General features: G+C 38.6%; 3 protein-coding genes across 3 annotated transcripts; 1 reads left to right on the top strand and 2 right to left on the bottom strand.

The window, feature by feature from the left end:
* Window positions 1-770: 770 nt before the first annotated feature.
* Window positions 771-3,923, bottom strand: LOC140947190 (uncharacterized). Its single transcript, XM_073396242.1, has one exon. The coding sequence runs from the start codon at window positions 3,729-3,731 to the stop codon at window positions 2,931-2,933; it is 801 nt and encodes a 266-aa protein (XP_073252343.1). The 5' UTR covers window positions 3,732-3,923; the 3' UTR covers window positions 771-2,930.
* A 158-nt stretch (window positions 3,924-4,081) lies between these two features.
* Window positions 4,082-5,611, top strand: LOC140947191 (uncharacterized). The gene has a single exon (XM_073396243.1). The coding sequence runs from the start codon at window positions 4,115-4,117 to the stop codon at window positions 4,895-4,897; it is 783 nt and encodes a 260-aa protein (XP_073252344.1). The 5' UTR covers window positions 4,082-4,114; the 3' UTR covers window positions 4,898-5,611.
* A 1,444-nt stretch (window positions 5,612-7,055) lies between these two features.
* LOC140947189 (START domain-containing protein 10-like) lies at window positions 7,056-17,952 on the bottom strand. The gene is made up of 6 exons (XM_073396241.1): window positions 17,573-17,952; window positions 13,222-13,369; window positions 12,280-12,383; window positions 10,016-10,130; window positions 9,442-9,494; window positions 7,056-8,641 (listed from the first exon to the last, which is right to left on the bottom strand). Exons 1-6 carry the CDS (start codon window positions 17,726-17,728, stop codon window positions 8,405-8,407), a joined length of 813 nt encoding a protein of 270 aa, XP_073252342.1. The 5' UTR covers window positions 17,729-17,952; the 3' UTR covers window positions 7,056-8,404.
* Window positions 17,953-20,209: the final 2,257 nt, after the last annotated feature.

Raw genomic sequence — 20,209 nt, 5'->3', positions numbered from 1 at the left:
GGTGGGATACTTTGAATAGCCATTATTAATAGTTCAGTTTTATCCTTCGTTCAATTTGGGAAAGAGGGAGTGGGGCTCTTTTCCTTCTGCCTCTTCCCCAGTTTTGTCTTGCCTGTTTGCTCCAGTTCTCTTCAGTCTTGCTGCAACTTCCTTAAAAGTGACTGCTGGCACGGCTTTGTCAAGTACTTTTTAAAAAGAACTGTCAGTCAACGATTGGTTGTCTACAGGCCATCATTTCAGCAAGCAGTTGGAAAATGGTCGTTGTGTTTTTGAAAAGGGGGAGGAGAATTGGTTTGGACAACAACAACAGCTACCTAAAGGACCTAAAGGTAAAAATAGCATACCGTATTTCCTCGAATGAGTGCCTCGGTGCCTCTTTCAAGTTTCATTTCAAAGGATGGCCACTTATTTGAAGGAGGGAGCTTATTACATCTCCTTTCAACAAACTAGAGAATGGTCTAGTTCTTCCAGGAAAGTTCATGACATTTACCAAGAGTGTGACAACAGGACAAAAATTGAAAGAAGAGGTAACGCACATAAAGGAACTCTGCAAGTGAATGGATTTAGTCTACTCTCTCTTAACGGACACCTCTGTAAACCTATAAGACTACCTATAAGACGGACACCTCTGTAAAATGGACACTCAAGATTTGGTCCCTGCCTTTCTTTACTCCCTTTATTTGACTCTCTGTAAGACGGACATCTCTCTAAGACGGACACATACTGCAGGTCCCCGAGGTGTCCGTCTCAGAAAGAGTTGACTGTACTGAAATAACTGGAAGTGACTTAACAGAAAAGAAACTATTCTTCTTTACTGATTCCACTGTAGTCAAGGCCTGAAAGGTTAAAAATAAAGTGGCCATACAATGTTTTCCCTAGTATCCCTACTATTTAAGGGGAGCGCTTATTTGATATCTGGCCTTGGGAGTTGGTGCTTATTTGGGGGAGGGCATTTATGAGAACATAGGCACTTATTCAAGGAAATAATAATGGTAATATTATTGTTGAGCTACAAGAAATCTACTCCCCCTTCTTTCAACTATAACCCATAGCACTGATCAGAAATTATTTTGACACAAATTATACAGGAATATGATTTCCAGTGGATCTTTCATTAGCAACAACTTGAAACATAAAGTGAACTAAACAAGGACAAACTATCCTTCTCTGAGATAGATTTCAAGAAACAAATCCAAATGTTCATGTTGAATTTAACCTGAAAAACCAAAACCAGAAAATTGGTTTGGGAGTAGGCCACTTCTTACTAATACCATTGTCATAAATGTCCACAAAGGTCGCCCATCATTCCACAATAAGTCCTACAGTCCATTCCTTTGAATGAAATTCACTTTCACATGTCGAATAATAATTGTTTTAGCACCTGATCCTGCTTACTGCTGTAGTTTGAATAAGAGTGCTCAAGGCCATCATTCAGTAATTGACAGGGGTAGGGTGGGGCATCATGGATACCCACTGCAAGAAAAAGAGGGCCGAGGCGGAAAGTTGACCATCACTCAACATCTCATTTTGGCGCCTAAGAAAAGAGCCAACATTTCGTGATGCCACCACTGGTTTCCTTGCGAAATGACGTCTGACGTCTGACGAACAAGTGCAGAAATTCCACACTGACGACGTGTCACTACCTAGATCTGCATAGTGCTACCCTGCAAGTAGAGGTTTCTCTCATGCATGGCTTTTAGCATTTACAAAGTCCTTCACGTTGCTTGTCAGTAGCGTAGTTGGTTTGTATACTTCCTATAGCCTGGGAACGAAGACATATTTCCAGTTGTCGCCTCTGTCCACCCAAAGGTGGAGAGAAGCAATGACTGGAATTACATTTGCACTCACACACTATGCTTCCGATTGGTTGAAGCAAATTTCCTATGCAGTATAACTAATCAGAGGCACTACTCAGTTCTGGGTTACTAGTGACACGTCATCAGTATGAAATTCCTGTGCATGTTCCACAGACGTCATTTGGTGGGGAAATCAGTGGTGGCATTGCAAATAGTCTGCTGTTTCCTTAGGCTACTATAATAATTTAAAGGGACACAGTCAGCTGATGCACATGCGCATTAGATACTATTTCTTAGCTGATTTGCATGTCACAAGACACATGCGTGAAACAGAAAGTGAGAAGCGTATCCGGAATACTCAAAACAAACCTTGTAGAGTTGAAAGCCCAAATCATGATTATAGACCCTAAGCCACATCAGTGTACACATTTTTTTTCTTTTGGGATTTTTTTTTTTATGGATTTGTCCAGGAATAGCCAAACATCAACGAATACTTCTGAATTTGATCATCAGTAGAGGTGAGAAATGACACGGAGTCGGCATGAATCATTGTTGAAGGTTCAAGGTCAAGAAAGCTAGACTTTCCAAACAAATGTAACCTTTTCCATCGATTTTCCAAATACATATACCGATTATTTGCTCGCCAATGTTATTGAATCATTTCTTTTGTTATTTTGGTAAATGAAAGCGATTTCTCCTGCCCGGCGCCTATGCGTTTCTCACCTCTTCTGTTCTTGTTCCTTTAGGTACTGTTTTTAACCAAATATGCTAAAATAATGTCATAGGATGAGTTAAAGTTTGCTCAAAAAGACGTTTTCTGTAAAAGAACAAGGAACGAATGAAACACTAGGCAAGACTGAAGCAGATTTCTATATGTATCCAACGCGTACATTTGATTTCGGGTTGAGGTAAACTCTTTTCAAACTGACAAAAGTAGTGTCCACGTCAGCGTGGTCCCATCGTTGACTGTGTCCCTTTAACGCATGCATCAAGGGTTTGTCTAAAAAGCCTCTCAGAGTTTTTGGACAAGAGAGTCAGGAAACCTTGGAAATTAAAGGCCTATTGGAAAATATTATAAACAACGTCCCTAATTCCTCTCTATTATTTCACATAATCAGGTTGCGCTAGAATTTTTTACCAAATGTATGGTACTAGGGAAGCTGTGTTTTGTCTGTATTTCTTGTATTCTGCCAAATGACCCCATCTTTTTAATCCTTGCTTCTCCAAAATAGGGATTCCACTAACTCTGGTCAGAAGATATATGACTAACATAGGAGAGATTATGCTCCAGTACTGGTGACCGGACATCACTGATGAAGCCGGAAGAAACAAACCAGACCACATCAGGATCTCTCCGAGGTAGTTTGGGTGTCGGCACAAGCTCCACAAACCAGATGAAATCCATTTTCCTTTGTTTGCTGGGTCTGCACGGAACTGTGACTTCTGATAGTCAGAAACTGCCTCCAATACAAATCCAGTCAGCCAAAGTAACCATCCAAGATTATCCCTCCAGGTTAGCGCCTCATCTTTGTCAGAGGTATTCAATATCAAGGTTGGCAGCAGAGTCGACCATACCCAAACGCCTTGCACACTCCAGTAAATCCAAAAGAGTCCTGGACTCCCTCGAACTTTGTTGAAGCGACTGTCGCTTCCTTCGTGGAGAACTCTACGGAATAAAAACGTTCCTAAGCGAAGTGCCCAAATGCTTACGCAGCCAGACTGAATCAGCTGACGCAGGTAGACTTGAGAGTTTTTCTGCCGCCATCGAAGTGTGAGCGCAGTGAGAAATAGGAACGTGGAAGAACCAGCTAAATCGAAGAATTTCTCCGTTTTAAAAAAGGCTGCGACAGACCACAGAGCCCACTGGATGGCAAAGTCGATTGCAGCTGTAGTCAACAGAGGCCTTTGGGGAGCTGCGGAAAGAACATTTCCCATTTCGGTAGACTTGCAAAGCAAGGTCAACGATTAACAAACTTCGCGTGACAAAATCTGGGCTGTATGTGCTGAGCCTTCGATGCTTACCTACTTCAAGAAAGACGTAAGGAAATGTATTTCCAGGACTTTTGCTACATTTTTCGGTTCCAGCGTGATTTCCCGACGGCCGAGTATCCTTGTTATATATAAAATTTCAATTCGGGAAAAAAGGATGCTGCAATATTGGAGAATCCTCGATAATCCTTCCCTATGAATTTTCATTTACTTTTACATGAAGTACAAGTGTATGCCTTCTGTTACGAACATTTTAGTTGACACCCTGACCTCAGATAGTGTTTGTTACGTAATCTCACCGTGTTGACTACCTTTGAGGCAGCTTAAAAATGATGGAAAATATATTGTCTAGCCCTCTCTTCAGCGCGGCAGCTTTAGATTTTGGAATCCAGTGGGGTTTATGGCTGGTGGCCTCCATATTTCAAACCGAAAAGTTTTACGATTTGGCGGGTTCTTCCACGTTCATTCTGTTAACATGGCAGTCTCTTCGCAGAGGAAGAAAATTTTACATTCGCCAAGTTGTTCAATCGGGCTGTATCACCTTATGGGGGCTTCGATTAGGGCTGTACCTTTTCAGTCGGATCCTGCGAGATGGCAAAGACGCACGCTTTGACAAAGCTAAAGCAAATCCTGCAATTTTTTGGATATACTGGACTTTACAAGGCGTATGGGTGTGGGTGACTCTGTTGCCAACCCTTATACTGAACACCTCTACCAAAGATGAGAAGTTAACCTGGAAGGATTACTTAGGGTGGATCATTTGGCTGATTGGGTTCTTTTTCGAGGCAGTTGCCGACCGTCAGAAGTCACAGTTCCGCACAGATCCTTTCAACAAAGGGAAATGGATTTCATCTGGTTTGTGGAGCCTGAGCCGACACCCAAACTACTTCGGAGAGATCCTGATGTGGTCTGGTTTGTTCCTCCCGGCTTCATCCGTGATGACTGGTAATCAGTACTGGAGCGTGATCTCTCCCATATTTGTGGCTTATCTGTTGACGCGAGTGAGTGGTATTCCTCTTCTTGAACGGCAAGGTCTAAACAAATGGGGCCATCTTCCAGAGTACCAAAAATACCGTCAGAATACAGCTGTACTGATACCATATATCTGGTAAACCATAATTACACGTACTGTTCTGGACAAAAAGAAATAAACAATGTGAAAGAACTCATCAGGATCTGATTATTTAGGGATGATGATTACTGCATTGTAGATGATTCGCCCCAAGAATCTCCCTGTTTGGGTGTGGCTACTTTTATTTTGCACTCAACCTAAGTGAGGTCTCCGAGTCCTTATTAATATTATTTACAAAATTATTTCACGCATAGGTAGACATAGTTTTCAGCCCTGGTCTAGTGGAAGCTATTTTAGTTTGAGCATTCATGTTAACTCCAGGTATGATATCAGCTCTTTCCTCTGTTTGGGTTTAAAAAGAGTGTTTTCGGTGTGTGTTTGTGTATGAGTAAAATCTGCTGGGGTGATTGCAGGTGTAAAAAAGTAGTTGTCTGCGTGAAGTTGGCTACTCAATGGATCATTTTGGTTTTGCATCTGAATGTGCTTCCCATAATGCCCAATTTAACCTCTGCAGACAAGAGAGCTTTAAAGGAGCTGTGTCACGAAATTCAGCCAAATTAGGAAATCACAAAATGCCCGTTAAATTAAGAGAAACAAAAATAACCGCTTAAAACTTTAAAGCAAGGTTAAAATAACATAACAGAAACAACAGATGTCACGGATGGGCAAAACTGAAGAAGATTGAAACGGATTGAAATTAGGATTTTTGAAAACTGTTTAGCCTAACAGTTTTACAAAGTTGACCCCTGCTGCTTGCAACTTCAAGAATAATGCTCAGAAGACATATTTGTTTGTCTCGGGTCTCTGATTTTGTCATTTACATGTAATTTCTTTGCTTACTTTAAGTTCCATAGTGATTGAGGGCGAGAAATTGGCAAAATTAAACAAAATGAACTGGACTGCCGTGACACAGCCCCTTTAAGTGATAGCAATCTGCAAATTTTGTTTTCTGAAATTTGCATTGATCAACACTCATGTAGCATTCACATCCTTTTAGCAAAGTTGGGGGTGGGGGGTCCATCTTGTCTGTGTTTAGTCACCCATTGAAATCTTACTTTATACTGTACTTGTCTTTTGCCAATGACCTAACTAGAGACCTCTGCATTCAGAACTTACTCATGTTCTGTTAAAGACAAGGTGGTGAACAAACACAGTTGTACCTTTCAAGACAATTATTGTCTTGGCAAAAATTCTTACCATCATTTAAAAAATCATAATAGGAGTAACAGCGTCATTTATACAAAGACAAAGGGGAAGGAGAGGGGAGGGAGTATGGACCCCTTTGAACCCTTCCTCAGGTACATACCTTTCCTAGTTTTTATTTGACAACTCTTAAAATGTTCCTTTAAGTTTTTATTCTCAAGACAAAGTGCTAGATTACACAAAAAGCATTTCCAGCCTTATGGTTGTAGATAGAGAAACAAGATAAGTGCTGTAGTTGAAGAATTTTGACATGATAAATATTGCATCTCAGATTCGTTAATAAAAGCCGCCCCTACACACAATAATTGAAAACTATCAAACTTCGCCACAATATAGCCTCAAATAACTGTAAATCATCTATTAAGCCCACTGGCCAGGAAAACATTTTTCCAAGCAAATATGGAAGTGGCAGAGAGGTCATGAGTAAGGAAAAAACAACCAGACTGGAATTGCACTGACCTTATTCCTGTTTTGGATGAGAGAAATGATCTCTGACTAGGAGATCTGAGCGACTGTACCATACTTTGATCATTGCATGATGTAGTGTTTGGCAGTTTGCAGTCAATACTACTATTACTAATTTTTAATTATTCAATGTATTGGCAGGGGAAAAGGGAGGGGTGGTCTTAACCCCTTTTTGCCTGGGGGGATGGGGTACTTCCTTATAAGAGGCTAATGGGATGTGCCACTGGATGGAGTCACACATTTTCGGATTTTTTGAGGTAAGACAGTTTTTCATATTTACGGTTAGCAAATGTTCCAGAATGTTTGTAGTGTAGGTGAAAAGTTAAGTGAAGTGTTCTTCATTTAGTTTAAAAAAATGAGTCAATTCATAAAAATAGAAAGTGACTAAGTTGGGATGGCAAAAATTACATATTTGTCCAAAAGTGACTAAGATGGGGTCTATAAGAATAGACTATAAGGGGGTAAGGGCTCTGAGAGGCCAGTGGCACATACCAAGCAAAAATTTACCCAAGTACCCCCCGACCCCCCCCCCCCCCGGGCCTTATTACTCCTAAACTGAGGAATAAATAGCAGATTTACAGTTACTTTCAGTAGGAACTTAGAATAGTTGACCTATAAATCGTTAACAGCTTTGTACACAATACAGTGGACCAACATCCTAATATTACCATTTTCATTCTACATTAACATTTCCAATATTTACAGCTAGTAAGTGTTCAAGCATAACAATAAATTATTTCCTGGATAACGATGCAAAGCCCAAAATATATCCTGTTACAAATAAATGCCTGGGTGTCTGTCATATCATTTCTAACAGCAGTTTTAAATAAATATTATTAGTGGTGAGAAGAAGACTTAAATACATTAACAACCCATGAGTAAGAACCCCCACGTTTCCAAGTTAGCGTAAACAGTTTCTTAGTAATTAAACGGTAATTAGTACAAATTTAGGCCATTTAGGTTCCTAATGAGGTTCTTATTTTCCGAAGGAAAAAAAAATACATTGCAGCCAATAGTATTAAGTGGTATTCAGCTTATTCCTCATATAAAATCTGCATAACAGCACATTGCAATTAGCGTGATAAGACACCTATGTCACAAATTGACTTACCTTATTTGTCCAAATGTATAGAATGTTGGTGAATAGATTTTAGAAAATAAGAACCTGTTTCAATTTTTAGGCTAAACAGGTTCTTGTGTTGTGTTTGCTGAGTGGCAAATATTATTTTAGTCTAACAGGTTCTTACTCGGGGGTTTTTACTGTACGACAGTTGACAGAACAAAAATAATAATACAACCAAAAAACCGCAGAACTGCCAGCAGATCTGCGAGGCAGATTCTCCCAACCAGTTTGACAGCAATAACATGGAAACAAGTAGGAAGAATATGGATTTTGACACTGGTAGTGTATGGTCGAAATTTGGTGAAGTTGTCTGCTTACATCAGTTAAATATACTTTATCTTTTACGTAACAAATTTTCCACAGTATTACCTTCAAGAAATTTTAGAAGTTGAGAAAATTACCTTAAAACTGCTTGCTTTTAACAGAAAACGTATGCTGAAAGAATAATTATTATTTACCAATGATCCCTTCCAAAGTATTAGGCTCTAAAATTCACACTATGGTTGTACAGCTACACTACTTTTTTTGTTTTTTTTTTCATCAATCTTTCCCTTTTGCTTAGCTAAACATTTACAAATTTCATTTGTTCCAAATACATTGTATGATGTAATTTATTTGCTTTTGGATGAAAGCAATCTGTATGTAAGAAAAATAACACTGCATGAAAATCACAGTGGGTTCCTTTATATTTTTTTCCTATTTTTATTCTCTCTTGTCTTTTTCTTCGCTGGACACTTGAACAATATTATTCCTGTGTCAGAGCATTATATTTTCATCCAAATTGTCTTCACTGGAAGAGTTTGCAGGGTCACCCACCATCTCTTCTTCCTGATCAGATCCACTTGGAGATTCACTACTAACAGACTCAACATCATCACGACGAAGCTTTGGAAGGATGCTTTGCTCAGGCCAGATCCATGGTTTATAGCTAGGAGCATGTTCAGCCTTCCATGCTTGATAATCAAGAGCAGCCTCATGAATTTTCTTTATGACCTGGGAATTTAAAAAAGGAGAACTCTAGTGTAACTACCATTTAAGTGGACAAATCATGAGTTCAATACTAGAAAATTTAATGGTTTTTGCCATTCCATTTGAAAAAACTCAGAAAATACAGGCTGTCATTTGAGGCCAGGCATTTCTCTCCTTTTTTTCTCCCCTCAGCTGAACTGGTAGCCTTGTACATGTATTCTTTGTGACGATGGGTCCCTAACCACCTACAGTTTCTCACTCACAAGGTTTTGGGCAGATTTGTTTGTTTGTTTGTTTTTGTTTTTCTGTCCAAATTTGTGATGGTTCAACATGGTGCTACAAACAGTGTTTATGGCAAAATTTACATGGGCGAGTGGGTTAAAATAAAGTACAATTTATGTCTTTTGCGCATGTTATAATTAATACATTGTAGAGAAGAATGAAAAATCAAACCCCAACCTCCAAACAAGACACCCTCTAACCACCACTATTCAGGTACATTATTGTAAAAATTTTGTACATGGCAAGCAGGCTGGCCACTAGAAGTCTCTGCTTGAGGTACTGAATATATCATTGACGCTTCTTTAACTTAGTACAGTGCAACCCTTGTTACACAGTCACCAATGGGCCAAAAATATTAGCTGTATTAACGAGGGTTTTTTACAAGAAAATGTATGGCGGTTTTTGCCAGGTGGCCAAAAAAAGTGGCTGTAATAACGAGGTGAACGTACTGCCGAGGTGGCCGTAAGGCGGGGTTTCACTGTATAAAAATATTAAAATTAGGTCAAAATCAAAAAGTACAAGACATGATCAATACAATGTACCTTCGGAGCAATCTTTGTAGATGCTCGATTGACTAACCACTTTGGCAAATTTCCTAAAGAGACATGAAAGTAAAAACTAAAATACTTAGTTAACTAACATTTAAATTTTACATAACCTGAATGATGAAGTTTCAGGAATCTAAGGTGTTATGATAAAGCACCAACTCAAGCAGGGCCCAAAAATCCATGCTTAAATGTTGACAAAGGGTTTTTTTCATTTCTCTTCTTCATATGCAATACTTCCAATTTACGGCAGGAGTGTATTTTGTAGAACGTCGACTGGCCACCAAATGCCAACTGACTCTGAAGTTTAGCGATTACGGCTAGGAAACTGAGTGAACTAAGTTTCTGGTCAGTTTGCCCAGTATAACGACTCTAAATGGCACCTGTTTCACTCAGTTTCCTATTCTAATCACTAAACTTCAGAGTCATTCAGCGTTTGGCGACCATTCGGCATTCTGCAAAATACCCCTGCCATTAAATTCATACCTGTACATATCATTAAGGGACGATATGCCAAGGTGAAGGTAAAGAAAAATAAGAACAATCTTGAACAATATTAAAGCTGCATTACCTTTTAAATCCACTTGAGATACATAAGTAAGAGACAATCCTTCACCCTTTTTTTGGACATAATAACCACTAAGAATTGATGAACCACGAATAAAACCTTTCTGTAATGGTGCGCTCTGTAACAAAAACAAAAATCACTGAAATTGCTGACACTAATGACAAAACTAGCCCAAACAATTTAAAAAGAAAAGAGCTGCATTTTTCTTGTAAGTGATCAGCTCTAGTTACAGCCACCTTTGTGAAACCCCATTTGAACTCTAAATTAAACTTCATAATGAAAAGCTCTTGTAAGCAACTGCAGCGGTAAGCGACCACGACCACTTTTGGGATTACCCAATTGAACTTTTCCTTTAATTTTAAGCTCTCGTAAGCAACCACCCAGTCTTATTCATATGAATCAACACTTTCATGAAGCTGCAAATTGCACTACACATTGTGTTAATTAACATCTTGTACAGTGCAGAATTGTACATGTATTTGTTAAAGTTCAATATAGTTCAGATATAAAGACACTCATTAAATATTTATTTCTTTTGTTTTTTCTTTGTGAATTATAAATCAGTTTCTCAAGCTCTTGTAAGCGACCACTCTCTCGTTTTACCATGCAGTCACTTATGAGAGCTCATTCTCATAAGCCACCAGCTCTAGTTATGACCACTTTTTCAAATTTCCGAGGTGTCCCTTACCAGAGCTTCGACTGTAGTTATAATAATTTTATCAGGCTCACGTTGTGCGTTCTAAGTTGGGGCAAATGGCAGCATAATTGTGTGTTCTCTTTGCCATTATTTCTCTACATTATTTTCGTCCCCCATATTACCTATTACGTACTCAGCAAGGAGAGCCTACTTTTTGACAATATGTAACTATACTACTGTGCAAACAATAGCATAACATTGACTAATGAGGCTAGTTTCTTCTGATTAGAAGTAAACAGCTGATTGGCTAATTCCCATATATTCTCTGAGATGTGGAATGAAATGGAGAGGAGAAGTCATTACGTCATGTTGCCATGGTAGCAAAATGCTGGGATGACAACAAACCCATAAAGTCACTTAAAAGTCTATTTGCACTACTTCAAACTTCACCAATCTTATTCAATTTCATTTAATTTGGCAAATCTTGGCGAAATTTTCTTTGGGACCATATCTATCGTTGTCTAAGTTTAAAAAGTGTAAAAAAAGACGCGACGCGTAGACGCGTAGTGGTGCAAAGAAATGTACAAAATAGTGTAATGCACATGCAAAGTTGTTGTTTGTTAATATGAAAATATTATTTTTTGCCGTTCTCCTTGCCGTCACCGTTAGTTTTGTTGTTACTTTGTCATCCAAAAATAGTGCTACCATGGTAATGTGACGTCACACTTCTCTCTATTGTTTGTTTTACATTGACTGCAGGCAATTGGGTGACTGCTGGACTTCCCCATCCATTTTTCAAGACATCAAATAAGGAAATCAGTACGTGTATCTTGCATTCTCATGGGTAGCCTGTGAGCAAGCTCTCCGGGGCACTCTAGGGGCAGAGTGGGAAAAGGAAGGAGAGCTTGAAACTACATCTCTGGAATTTGAATATCTGCATCAAAAAAGTCAATGCGAAAATATGCTGATTGACGGAGATGACATTAATAATGACGTCATTACCCCTGGCAAGTGTTTCTCAATGTTTGTTTACATTCGCACTCATTTCCACTTTGTGCTGATTGGCAGAAATCTGACAGCCCAGTCCACAGGGAGCCACAAGGGAATTGGAGGTGGAATTCAAATTCTAGAGGTGTAGTTGAAAGCTTTCCTTCCTTTTCCTGCCCCACCGACAGAGCGCCACGGAGAGCTTGCTCACAGGCTATTCCATTGGTTACATTTTTGGCCTCAATTTATTGTGAAGATTACTGCAAGTCTACAATGGCCAAATTAATTTACATTTCATCTCCACCTAGATGAGATAAGGATAACCAAAACTGGTTTGTGCGTGGCCTTGTGCAGGAGGTTCTGAGTTAAATTGATTCCCTCATGTGACCTCAAAATCCTTGTGTCGTCTTCTATATTTACCATGTAGCCTTAAGTTGCTTTAAATATCTGTAAAATGGAGCCCTGATAAAGAAGAGGGGGGGGAGCGGCCTCAGGTTTGTCATTCTAATGAGTACTGGTACAAGTTACAAACATTGAATGAGGACCATTACCTTTACAAAGATCAACCTTTCCCTCAAATATCCTAATACTACTACATTTTTTAACTAGCACAGTATGTTATCTAAATTTGTTTCTTTCATACCTTGTGATGCACGGAATGGTTAAAGATAATGAAGTTGTCATCTTTCCAAGACCATGACCTCTGGGTCACAAAATCTCTGTTTTTCATTGGTTTTGGACACTTGACTGGTATATAAAAAAGCATCATAATGATTAAATTAAACACAACACACCCTGTGTGCCAAGAAGGTTAACTTGGCTCTTAAGATTAACTGAAAGCTATATGTAAAATTATTCCTACAAGCATAACAGAGACGAATCGGATCAATTAAGGTTTCTGGGAAACTACCCTGGCACCTACCCCTCCCCTAAGATAAGATTATGTAACACTTACTTCTCACTTGGGGAAAAATGTTGGTTTAGGAGAGGGGTAGGTGGAGAGTTGCCCAGACACCTAAATTGATCTGATGAATCTTTGATGTACAATGTAGACACTAGGGCCTTTAAATATGTAACCATGACGAGGGCAGTAAAGACATCACTAATCAAATTATGCTCATTTACAAGCTAATGTTTGAGAAATAAGGCTGCTTGACATCAAGTGCATTTTTGATCTGCAAACTTTATCACAATAGCTCAAGCCTGCTTAATTTCTTCAAGGTTGGTGAATGTTCCTTGAATTAAACTGTCATACATCAACTGGACTACAACGTACAATATCTAAGTTTAAGAACAACAGAAAGGAAAATTTGCCTAAGTTTATAAACTTGAGTCCTCCATAATTACTTCACATAAAAGAGCGTAACTCTGTAATCGTCTGCACAGAGATGATGCAGAGATGACAGAGAAATGTACAAAAAGTGTGAAACATGTGCAAAGTTACTGACTATTGCTCATTAAACCTTTTGCTTTTTTGACACTGTTGATGTGGTCATAGTCATCGCTGCAAAAACTGCCCCTATGTTGCCCCTTGTAAGGGGGACGTTGCACCAGAGCTGACTTAAAGTAATAAAGGTCAACTTACTGGAATAATATCCTATATCATTACATCTGTCTAGCTGGCAAATTTCGTAGCAATCAAACATGTTTTCATCCCAGCATCTTCTGTAGTCTCCATCATGGAGGACATCATACATCAACGAACAAGAAACATCATTAAATTTGGTTACAACCTAAAAGGAAAACAGACCATTGGATGACATTCCACTTTTACAGTACGACATAAAGCTGTAAGGGAGGGCAGGCTATTTTGCTGGGGGAAGTCATTTAATTTAATAAAAGTAGACTTACGAAGCAGTCAGGAGCACAACCCTCCAAGTTGTGAACATTTTAGTTGCCATGGTGCCTAAAATTTTGAAGCTGGCGACTTGATTTGTAAAAAAGTCTCCCTAAACCAAAAGAATTGGTCGCCAATGGCAACCAAGCAAAAACTTTAACTTTGAGGGTTGGAGCGTGAATTGAAATAACTGAATGTAAAAAAGGTAAAGGTGCACATGAGCCAAAGGCCCAAATGGCCAGAGCTTATCTGGGGTTTCCTTAGCATGAAGCATCATATTGCCTACTCCCCCCTGGATGGGACGCTAGTCAATCACAGGGTTACCCCCCAGCAGTATGTTGTCGTTACCCATTTATACTCCTGGGTGAGGAGAGACAAAGTGAAGCGAAGCTCCTTGTATAAGGAAACAATGCAATGGGCGAGGCTTGTTGATCTCCACTTACCCTATGATATGAGTTTTCAGTACTATAATTCTCATGACTTTCACTATAATCATTGTATAAACGAATATCTTTCTGACAAAGGCTTTTCTGCTTTGCACTGCAATATTAGGAACCTGTCAGCTAACTTTGATAATTTGCAACATATGCTGTCTGAGTTATATTTGCCTTTCTCAATAGTGAGTCTCACAGAGATTAAGCTTAAAGTTGACCAAAGTTTTTTCCCATTATCGAAATTCCAGGTTATTCATTTACTTTTCAACCCAGTCTTTTAAATGCTGGAGGAGTTGGAGTTGACAACATTTTTCTTTAATTCTTTGGAACATCTCACCTGAAGTGGGAATATTGTTTATGATCTTACTGATCATCTACCTAATTTCCTTATTGTTAAAAAATTCACTTCTTTACCTAAAAATGTTAAGATCTACAAGAGAGATTATTCTAATTTTGATGTATCTGCTCTAATTTAAGAAATCCACTCAGTTGACTTGAAAGGTGTATTGCATGCCAAACCAGATCCTAATGTAATGTTTGACTCCTTTTACACTAGGATCTCTGACATAATTGATGTTCATATCCCTCTCATACAAATCTGTATAACGTGAATTAAGAATGAAATCTAAGCCATGGATAACCACTGCTTTAAGGGTCTACTCAATCAACAATAAGTATGTTTCAACTAAATCTGTATTTCACGAGCATTCTAGTCTAATTTTCAAACACTTAAATATTGTTAATCTGCCTAACCTTGTCTAGATCTTTCTTAATATCAAAGTCTTTGTGTATAAATTTCTCAATAGATGTCTACCATCTGTGTTTGATACTTTGTTCACACAAGTCAATAAAAGACATAACTATAATACAAGGAGTGCCTCGCATATGTTCTACACTTTACCTAAAGTACGAAAAAACTATGGAATATTTAACATAATATTTAAGGGCCCCATAGTATGGAACTCAACTTGCGAAAATTTGAAAACCTTCTCTACTTTAAACTTCAAGGAATCAGTAAAAAGTGATCTTGTCAAAGATTTTTAGTTACTTGTATCCTTATTAGAAGTTGTGTCGTTTCCCAAATAACCTGTAAATTAGTCTTTTGTTAAATTCTGTCACCTTTTCAAGTTCTTCTAAAATTAATGTTTTGCATTCACATATAAATTTGACTATTTTAGACTTCCTTCATAGCATAGAAATAACATTGTCCCTCTTCCCTCTTTATTTTCTTTTTCTTTTTTTTTTTACACTATGTGTGCATTTGTGCTTAAGTTTTCTTACTGACCTGTAATTTAATTTTATTTACAGCTGATGTCAACTGGCTGCCTGGCTCTGCTAGTCCCCATGGTTAATCCAGGCAGCCAGTACTCTAATTTTTACTTTCAATATTTTCATTGTCGTAATTATTATTTTTGGGCAAGAGTCAGTGCAAATAAAGATTGCTGTTGTTAGACGATTCAGGCTCTCATCACATCTTCACCACTTTTGCTGTTGGTTTTAAAGAGGCTAGAAGCTAAATTCCAAAAATGCTAGAAAGTTTTTCATCACTGTCATCGATTTTTGGGTACTTGGTACTTAGGAAAAGCACAGCTGAACACGTCATCATGAAAATAATCTTTATTTATGCATGGGCATGCGTAGAATAAACATTTTGTTCATAGTGTCTCAAATTATAGGACTTATATAGGGCAAGCACGTGCACTATGTTATAATCATAGTTTCCACAGCCGTGAGGTGGGGGACACTTTTACAACAGGTAAAATTTACCAGGGGTCATTTCCAAAAAGCCTCAATAATGTGAAGGTTGGTTTGAAAATTTTCTAAGCTTTTTCCACATGCCCTTCCCCCCACAGCTAATAAACGAACAGACCCCTTGGTTGCATCCCTGCCAAGTGCACATTTTTTCAACAACAAGAAACAAAGTCCTCCAATCACCTACAACCACAACACTATCTTACAAGTAAGGCTCACATCCATTCTAGACCACTTAGCTTCCTAATAACATCAACAAGCAGTCAAAATATTGAGATCAATATCTAAGTGACTACACAATCCTTACACATGAGAACAAAACCAAAACGGTTTTAAAAGTCCCTGGGAAGAGAGTAGTTAGCAAGTAGTGAATAAGGCTGAGTAGGATATGAAGAATTGTGCAGATCAAGGACGGTGGTATCCACCGAGGCCGAAGGCCAAGGACAGCTGAATTGCTTTATTATACATTGAAAATAATTCCTAGTTTAAAAACAAGCTAAAACATGGCTACCTTTGTCAGTGTTAAGTTCACCTTGATTGTACATGTTTAGAAGATAAAGGGCTGTTCAGGTCTGCAATTAATACTCCAAATAGCAGATGTTGTCCGTCAAGTTGTCTTCTTGCCATGTTTTTAGACTATAGTTCATTGTGAAACGAGTTAAATGTTCCGCCGACTGTTCAGCCATTTTTCTTTTCACAACCAAAACAACTCAACCTCATTCCCAGGTCTTCTTGGTTGACGGTGCATTAACCTGTAACTGTGCCGCACTTTTGACGTCATCAGTTGATTAATAGCAGAATTCTTCCAAATTTTGTCAACGGTAGCTGGTTATGGTGAATGTGTGTGCTTTTAGACAATCCGAAATGGAGAAATATTTTGAATGAGTAATAATAAAATTCCATGGTATCTGCTCCAAAGCTCACCAAGCAGGCATAAACTACTAAGTTCATAGATAACGGTTTGTTATGACTGGAGAGTGGGTAATAAAATATAGGTACCTCCTCGATTTGAAAGAAAATGTCAGCAGACCCATTCATTCTCATGATAAGACAAATTTAGACAAGTTGATGACAGGGTTAAAAAAAATCCAGCAGAATGCGCTTGGAATTCAGTCTCATTTATAAATCCATTTTGCATCATGTCGATCACAACAAAAAAAGGCGTTTCTTTAACCAGTCACGGCATGAAAATGATGTTTTGTTTTGTTTTTTTTTTTGGCGAAACATTCTCAAAAGCCACATGAAAGCCACCAAACCCACAAACCGTTTTGATATATTGACTTCCACGCAATATATCATCGCGCTACTTTTTCCTTCTTCACTCTTATTAGTTAGATAAGTTCCAGTAAGTTTAAATAATTTCGACTATCAAAGACAGAAAATTTTTCACCAATACGCAGAAGAAAAAAAAATTCTTTCGAGGAACAATTTGAAAGATAAAGGTTATATTCGTTTATTCATTAAGCTTACTATTCAAGTACACCCTTATGTGAGCTTACCCTAAGTGCGAAAGCGTTGAAACACACTTAGGACCAGGTTACTAAACGGGAACCAAAGTTAAACAGCTAATAATCCTCAAGACGGCATACCTAAGCTCATTTAACAACAATCATTTCAAAAACATTAAGCTTGTTTTCAAGAAAGTTGGAATGTCGAGACTGGTCGAGAAACATGTGGTTTGACAATATTCCCAACCTGCGTGCAAAAAATATTCCATCCGGTATCTCAGCCACAACAAGTCAACAGATCTGTCTTTACGATAAATGTACCCTCTATTCCGACCAGAAAAGGGGAGAATTCTCTACGAGTATTATCAATAACTTTCAAGATACGTTAAATAGTCAAATTAACACTCCCGCGGTTACGCGGTCCAAATTAGCCGTCGCTTATCAAAATAATGTGCTTTCCTTTACCTTTATGAGCCTAACTGTAGAACCATCCTTGACTTTGGAGAACACTTTCGTCCCCTGTTTATCGAACTGAAGATTCCATCCATCGACGCTCTCTGCCAGCCGGCGAAAATGCTCAAAATCTTCTGCCCTCGCAGCTCGAACTTCGCCAACTTGCATCGAACGGCCGTAAAAAGAATGAAACGTACCTAGCGTTTTCGTCGTCAACGGCAGTTCGATGGCCTTCTTTGTACCGCAGAGACTTCCTTCAGAGAGAGAAAGGAACACGTTTGAACGCTGAATAAATTTCAAGGATGGCTGTAAGTGAGTTCCGTGGCCAGTTGTAGACTCTTAATAGTCGAAAAGCGATGGACTATGGCTGATCTTTGAATGTGTGATTAGATGACGTAACGCTAGTCATCACTTACAACAATTCGACCAATTAGAAGAAAGTTCGTGATCCGAGGGCGAGAGATCAAAAGCACGTGGGAAACACTCTTCTAAAAGGTTTTGAAAGAGTAAAGATTTTTATCGAATTCTTAATCTTCCATTGGTTTTGCAAAAAAAAAAAATCAATCAAATATAAAAATAACCGCGAAGAGAAATGTATTGTTATTGACACTATTTGCTAAATCTAATAGGTAAACTTCCTTTGGGTTCTCTATTTTCGTATTTTCCGCCCACGACTCGTTGCTATGGTAACGTTAACACGGGATTCGAGGCTCTGCAGGTGCCGGATATGATTTCATGCTCGTTTTTGCCAAGAGATATGGTGAAATTATTTCATCGTATTCAAATGGACGATTTGCATTGAGGTCACTATTTGGCTATTTATTATACCTTTTATTTATTTTTAGAATGAAGAGTGGGCGAATATATCAAATTTGATTTACCCTCCCCAATAAAATAAAGACTATAAAAAAAGTCGTTAGTTCAACCTTAAATCGGTCAAATCCTTCAGCAATCGCGCTATAAAGTTATGGAAAACTTTCAGTACGTGCCTGGTAGAAGCTAGCTTCGTTATTGTCAATAGAATTAATATTTAATGATTTCACTAAGAAGTGTTAAACTGTTCCGAACTCAATGTTTTGCATACAAAATTAAACTAAATAACTTTCGCCAATCAGCTATTCCATTTCAAGACTTAAAATCTACTGATTTTAAAATCTCTGCGGTCAGATTTCAAGTCTAAAGCCTCTTAAAACCCCTGAATTTAACTACTGTCCGCCAAAATTAAAAGAGAAAACCATCTTGCGCCTGTCACAAGATATTTAGTTTGAACTCCATAAATAAATAACCTCTTGTAGAATCGGCTTCAGTATATAGCTAGTGTGTTTTTTTTTAGCTTAGTGTAAGCTGGTTGTTCAAAAGATATGCGTTTTTCTAAGTGAAAACTCCAATCCTAGAGTAAAATGACATATTGTTAGAAGGAGATTATCCAAGCCAACACCCATTTCTTCATTAGAGAAAACATAGGTCCATCCAGCATTCAAAGTCTATATTATGTTCGTCTGCAATATTTGGTGGGGAGGGGAGAGCAAAAAGCAACAACAAATTTTTAATTTATAGGTAAAGCAGGCTAAGGAAGACGTCGATAACAGACACCGTAAAAAGGAAATAAATTAACTGCAAAAACCGTGGACGAAAATCCTGCTAGTTGTAAACGCTGGATCTCTAGAAAAGAGATCTATAATCAGCCAAAACTGATAAAGAACCATTAACGAGAAGTCCAAAGACTACTGCAAAGCTGATTCAGACCAACGTGCATTGTTTTTTCATAACAATATTTCGGCTGGCCATACCAGCCTTCTTCAGGTTAACTGGACACTGTCGATCACTGACTGAAAATGATCTCACTGACTTTGTGTCTCTTCTAGCCTGCAACTCGTTCACTCAGTCGGGTGCGGTGCGAAGTAAACTTTTTCCCGAGTATTCCAACTCATTCAGTTCTTTGAGTTGGGAAATAGTTAGCTGGAGCTGAGGAGAGAATGAAGACCTCGTCCGAGCTCAGAAGAAAAGATACAGTAAAATTTATCGTCTTGCCTTTCGCGTTGTCAGGAGAACTTAGATTTGGTCATTTCACGTCGTAATTGTGTAGAAAGAAATTGACAGAAAAGCGCGTGATACACAAGCAGAGTTGTTGTTTTGCTTTTTAAAACATATTGCTTACATTCTCGTTACCCTCACAGGATTAATTTGTTTAAAGTGTGCAGCTGCGTGAGTAGCGTATGAAAAAGGTCAAAAAGAAAAACACTCCGCGGCAGTGAGTTGGTAAAGACAGGCAGTCGTAATGGCACGTGTGTACAATCAAGGTACTGATCACGTGCGGCCACGACATAAGAACGTGAAAAGGGAACGTAAGTTTTCTCTCACTGAGGACCTCTTCACACTAGCCCGGTTGACACGGCTGGCCCGGTTCCCGAGATCTCGTTTTCTCCAACCGGGATCTCAGTAATTTAGCGGGCTGGAAATTTTGCCATATGATGAACACTTCAGCCCAGTTACCGGGATGAAAGCGGGATGAATTCTGGCGGTCCGGATGGCATTGTCTTGCATTGCTCGCTGTATTATCATCATCATAAGCATCCCATTTAACAGCAAAGATGCAGCTTTAAGAGTTCAAGTGCCGAAGCTATGGTAGGCGCGAAAGTTATAAATTTT

Source organism: Porites lutea, chromosome 9 (genome assembly GCF_958299795.1).
Source record: "Porites lutea chromosome 9, jaPorLute2.1, whole genome shotgun sequence".
Taxonomy (NCBI): Eukaryota; Metazoa; Cnidaria; class Anthozoa; order Scleractinia; family Poritidae; genus Porites; species Porites lutea.
The sequence above is the reverse complement of the archived record's forward strand: the minus strand, read 5'-3'. Positions and strand labels throughout refer to the sequence as shown.